This window comes from Elephas maximus, chromosome 3, assembly GCF_024166365.1.
Source record: "Elephas maximus indicus isolate mEleMax1 chromosome 3, mEleMax1 primary haplotype, whole genome shotgun sequence".
Lineage (NCBI taxonomy): Eukaryota > Metazoa > Chordata > Mammalia > Proboscidea > Elephantidae > Elephas > Elephas maximus.
This window is the reverse complement of record NC_064821.1, coordinates 23,334,300-23,340,289: the sequence shown is the minus strand read 5'-3', so window position 1 is coordinate 23,340,289 and position 5,990 is coordinate 23,334,300. Positions and strand designations below refer to the sequence as shown.

Here is a 5,990-nt window from a genome sequence, read left to right as displayed (position 1 = left end):
CGGAAAGACAAAAAGGAGCAATGTGGCAATACAGAGATAGAAACTGGGGATAGAAGCTGCCACACCAAGGTCTAAGAAAACAGGTATCAGGAAAATGTCGAGCTTATTAAGGTGTGGTAAACCTTACTGATCATTATTGGAAAAACCTAACAATAAAGCCAGATGGGAATTCAGAAGAGTAGGATCCTCCCTTCTCTGGCCCCAGCATCACAGAGTAAAGTATAGAAGGCTGAACCTGGAGAAGGGAGACAATAGCTTATCAACAAGCACATGTAGCCAACTTCATGGTGTGCAGGGCAGAATCAGTGGTGGTTCACTGGCAAAATTCTACCCTTCCCTGTGGAAGACCAGCTTTGATTCACAACCAATGTACCTCATGTGCAGCAACCACCTGTGGTTAGAGGCATACATTATGCAAAAATATTGACCAGGTTTCAGCAGAGATTCCAGATCAAGATGGACTCATTTGAAAGGCCTGGTGATCCACTTCGAAAACTCAGTCAATGAAAACCCTGTGGATCACAAAGGTCTGATCAGTAATGAACCACAGAGATGGTACAGGACTGGGTAGTATTCTCCTCTACAGTGCGTGGGGTCACAATAGAGGTGCCGCCAACAGCAACACAACGTACAGGAAGAAGATAGGAGAAGAAACATCATCAGAAATATCATGAAAAATCACTTACCATGTGCTAGGGTACGTTCTCTCAGATATTTCCCATTGTGAGCTCTGATCACTTTGAGATCTTCAGCACCTGTTCAGGAGTAAAAGACCCACAACAAACTAGTCATATTTGAAGAAAAGTCTGAAAAGATCAGTAGTTTTCATATTGGCTGTACATTAAAACTGCCTGTGGTGCTTTAAAAATCTTATGCTGAAGCCACACGCCATTACAAGTAAATCAGAATCCATAGAGTTGGAACCAAAGCATCAATATTTTTTAGCTTCCTAGATGACTCCAGTATGAAGTCAAGGTTTAGGACCACTGACATGCATTCTCACACAAAACCTGCATATACGGTTCTGATAGATACAAAAGTAGTCTCGGTAATAGATATGAATTATGGGAAAGGATGAAGATTCTAAGTACATAAAAATAGATTCGTGCATTATACCAGAAATCCTGGGTCATAGAAGAGAAGCTACAGATGGCTCCATAGCTGCAATGGGATTTGATCATGCAGACTGACATATCCCAGAACACTTCCACTATCCCAATAAGCATATTACAAAGGAAGCAATGGTCAGATATGAAATCTAGAGACTGAAGCCTCTGATAGCTACAAAAAATACATAACCAAGAGGCAAGATTTATGGTTGCAGATGTCAGGTTTTACCATCTTTTCCAACCCACATGCCAAAGAAGATGGCACAAGTGTTGATATTAGGCTGTTTTCTTAAGGAGCCTCAACAGGGCCCTCCTGATGTCCCTGTTCCTCAGGCTGTAGATGAAGGGGTTCAGCATGGGGGTCACCACAGTATACATCACTGAGGACACTGCATACTTCCTGGGAGAAGATGAGACAGCTGAACTGAGGTACACTCCAAGGCCTGTTCCATAAAATAAGCAAACGACTGACAGGTGAGAGGCACAGGTGGAAAAGGCTTTATACTTCCCACCTGAAGATGAGACTCTCAGAATGGAGGAAACGATTTGACTGTAAGAGAAAAGGATCCCTGAGACTGGAACACCACCAAAGATGACACCAATACAATACACTAATATGATACTGATGGAAGTGTCAGAACATGCAAGGCTAAAGAGTTGAGGAGGGTCACAGAAGAAATGAGGGATTTTCATATCTGTGCAGAAAGTAAGTTGTGACACCATTGAAATGTGCAGCTGGGATTCCAAAAGGCTGAAGAAAAAAGACACCAAAACTAGCAAGCCACAGCGGCAGGGGTTCATGATGACTGTGTAGTGCAGAGGGTGACAGATGGCCACAAACCAGTCATAAGCCATCACAGTGAGAAGCAGATCATCCAGACATCCAAAGAGGTAAAAAAAGGTCATTTGTATCAGGCAGCCCCCATAGGTGATGGATTTGCTCCCTGTCTGAATGTTCACTAGCGCCTTTGGTACTGTGGTAGAAACGAAACCAATATCAGCCAAGGACAGGTTGGAGAGGAAGAAGTACATGGGGGTGTGGAGATGGGAGTCAGAGGTGACTGCCAGGATGATGAGCAGGTTCCCAGTCACAGTGATCAGGTACATGGACAGGAACAGCCCAAAGAGGAGGGGCTGCAGTTCTGGATCCTCAGAGAGGCCCAAGAGGAGGAATGCTGAGACATCTGTTAGATTCTGTGGCTCCATGTACTTATGACAGCTTTTGGAAAAAGAATATTGTTAAAAAGGAAACAGGTAAACAGCCACCCGGTATTGTATCTGTATTTTGAATTCAAGAAACTCAGAAGTAAAGCCCACAAACTCATTCATTCACATTTAAGTATCTAATACCCCAGTGCTTTTCAGCAATAGTACTCAGTTACAGCAAACCCAACCACTGTATTTCTCAAAACTTTTCCCTCATTGTTTTCTGTGTTATTCGCGTTTTTCTGTACCCAACCACTTTAGAGATGCTAGGCTAAAGAATGTTAAAATGGCAAGGATATTTTAGGATAACGGGTTTCACAGAAAGAGCAAACTATCACCCCCCTCTATGAGAGACACACATACAATAAGAAATACCCTTTTAAGAAAAATTCATTTCAATTAAAGAACACTAAGAAGCAGTTGCAGTTTCAGGGTGTGCAAACCATTAACACACTTGGCTGCTAAGCAGAAAGGTTGGATTCCACTCAAAGACACCTCAGAAATAAAGTCATTGAAACCCAATGGAGCATAGTTCTACTCTGACACCCATAGTGTGACCATGAGTCAGAATCTACTCAATGGAAACTGGATGTTCTTCTTAAGAAGCTGTCAAATGTACTTTATTTTATATAAGTACAGTGTATAAATTCCCTTGATTTGGAGTATTTGTAAAATAACATATAGAATAGGAACAGATTAAAAAAAATCAGCACTGAGTTAATTGCACCATGGTGACTCCATGTGTTAAAGAATAGAACCCCTCCATAGAGTTTTCATAGCCTTAATCTTTACAAAAGCGGATCACCAGGTCTTTCTTTCATGGCACTGAAGAGTGCATTCCAGCCACCAATCTTGAGGTTAACAGTCGAGTTCAAACCATTTGCTTCACGCAAGGACCTCATTAGCTAGATTATAAATTACATTAAAATGTTCATCATCAGAGAGTGTGCTTGTACGTCAATTATCTTCACAGGTTTTCATTGTTCTTTGGCTTTCTGACATCCATCTTACATGGACATACATGTCCATTCAAATATGTGGGTCAATTTTAAAAAAAAGTTTTAAAGTATATATCCTCTCCCTTGGCTTACTGGACATCAAACTTTGATAACTAAGTGTTTGATAAACATTCAAATCAGACAACATTGCCAATTCCAAAGATGGCATTAGTGTAAAATGCACCAATGATTAAACAATGATTTACTTTTCAGATACACTCTGTGCCTATTTTTCACTGTGTAGACATTGGTATTTGCATCAGTGCTACACCATCTCCAGGAAACGTCTGGTGTTCCGTTGACATTTTCCTTTATTTATTTCCATTCTCTATTGCCTTGATAAAGTGCTGAAATATGTGTCTCATCCTAAATGTTTAGAAAGCATTGTTTCCCCATCAGGTCAACACCCTTATTTGTAAATTCAGGAAAATAGGACCAGAGACATTTGAAAGCCAGGTATGAAACTCAGCTATCTTAGGCCAACTTAAGAGCTTTCCCAGACAATCCTTCCTCAGTGGGAGATTTGAATTTTCCTCTTTTAGCTCCCCAATGGCAGCTCATTTCTTCATTTCTATTGGTATGTCTAACATGATTTCATTTGGCCTATTAATTCACAGTTCAACTCACTGAGTTGTGGGAGGAAGAATCAATGGTTTAGTGTCCATTTGCTCATCTGAAAAGAAACACAATCATTCAGCTCTGGTTGAGGAGACAGAATCCTGGAATAGGAGTCAGAAGGGCAAGGTCCAAATCCCAAATCTGTCACACAATGAATTTGAAGTGCTTGTGAATATTTCATCCTCTCTTACGTGGAAATAGTGGGGAATAATACCCATCACTAGGATATGTGTGGCAGCTAACAAAGATTTGGCACTTAATAAATACTTGGACAATGTTTTTTAGTCAGAATTTGAATCAATATGAGAGTAGTGGGTTTATTGTTAAAATATAATCATGGCTTTATTTGATTACATGGGAAAGATAGAAGCCTAACATGTCCCAAGAAAGTCAAGCATAGAATGTATTGAAATCATAAATGTGCCTAGGTTCACACAGTAAGACTTACTTTCTCCATCTCTTTCTCTGTTTTTCCTTTTTAGTTTTCAGTTTTGTGAAAACCACCACAACTTTTTGAAAATAATTGATGTTTTACACTCTACTAACTAAATTTTAACTAAATAGGTCCCATAGAAAGCCCATGATATAGATATATTCATGCCCCATTTTATCTTGTCTCTAGTTCTATGGGACATCCCTGGAGGGATGAAACTACAGGCAGGAAAGCACTCAGCGCAGAAGCAGTACAGCTTATGATCTGATCCTGTGAACTAAGGAATGAAGGAACCAAGGGTCTATTCCATATTTAATAAAGATTTGTTGTTTCATAGTGGTTGTAGCCTACTCTGTGCTAAGTACAGGTTATTCTCTGAGGAGTCAGGAATTCATGAGACTCAATGATTGACTTCCAAGTATTCAATATCTACTTGGATAAGGATGGAAGTAAAAGGATTGTACAGGGATCCAGACAAAATAAACCTGTCAGATCACAGGATACATTAGTTGAATGGTATGAAGCTTTATGTAATTAATAATAATAATAATATGTAAAACTAATGTGCCCTGACTATATGCATCCATCACATATTTAATCACATATGTATTACCGTTCAGTCCTTACAGCAGTGCAGATCTCCGGTCTATCAGCTGTGGATCAACTCAAATGGCAACGTAGAGGCTGAAAGATCCTAAGAATTTACCCCCTGGCATACAGATCATAAGTAGCACAGACAGGAATTACAATTAAATTGTAAGTCACTGAGGCCCATGCATTAACTATCTTCACTCTGTTTCCTCATATTTCAAAAAAAGTTTGAAAAAAAAGTCCAAGGGACCTAACCAAAGATACATCTAAGTTACACCTTTAAACTCATTTTGTCTTCCTGACCAGGAATGGAACTCAAGATCCTGTCTTTACGTCTCCAAGATTGAGATAGGCTGAATTACAGCGATCAAAGGAAGTGGACACCTGAGTTAAATTCCAGAAGGGGCAAGAGAGAGGCCTGTCCTAATTATCATCTGCCAACTCCTGATGTGTTCTTTTCCTGTATTCACAATTATCCTTCTGATAGTGGAGGCACCAAAAGGCACTCACTGCTCTCCACTGCGGTCTAGCAGAACCCCCACAAAGGAGCACAGTGAGCAGGGGGTCTCCGTGTGGAGAGACCAAAGAAGTGGAATGGCACGGTGGATGGCAGGGGAGAATATGGCCAGGTGCCCTGTGTCTGGTGTCACACTGCCCAGATTCAAGCCTGGCTTCAACCTTTTCTGGCTCATGACCTGAATCAAGTTACAAAAAAAGACTACTCATTTTCTCTTCTATGAAATGACATAACATGTGTTGCACTTTTCTATGTGTGGTTGTGTAGAAAAAAGAAACAAATTACATAGAAAACTTAGTTCAGATCCCGGCACTGGGCAGCCTTCAATAAATTTTCACAATACTATGGTTACTGCCATCATTTTCATCATTATCGTTGTTATCATCATCAACTAGATCTTGTTGAACTGTTTAGAAGACAGGTGAAGGGACAAATTTCTCCTTCCGGTGGGGATGTGCCTGTGAGAGCAAGAACCAAATTAAAAATCTAAATGAGCCTTCTTAGACCTCTACCAGAAC

At 40.3% G+C, this 5,990-nt stretch overlaps 1 protein-coding gene across 1 annotated transcript; it reads right to left on the bottom strand.

The window, feature by feature from the left end:
• Positions 1–1,385: 1,385 nt before the first annotated feature.
• On the bottom strand, positions 1,386–2,315 carry LOC126074076 (olfactory receptor 7E24-like). The gene has a single exon (XM_049881408.1). The coding sequence runs from the start codon at positions 2,313–2,315 to the stop codon at positions 1,386–1,388; it is 930 nt and encodes a 309-aa protein (XP_049737365.1).
• Positions 2,316–5,990: the final 3,675 nt, after the last annotated feature.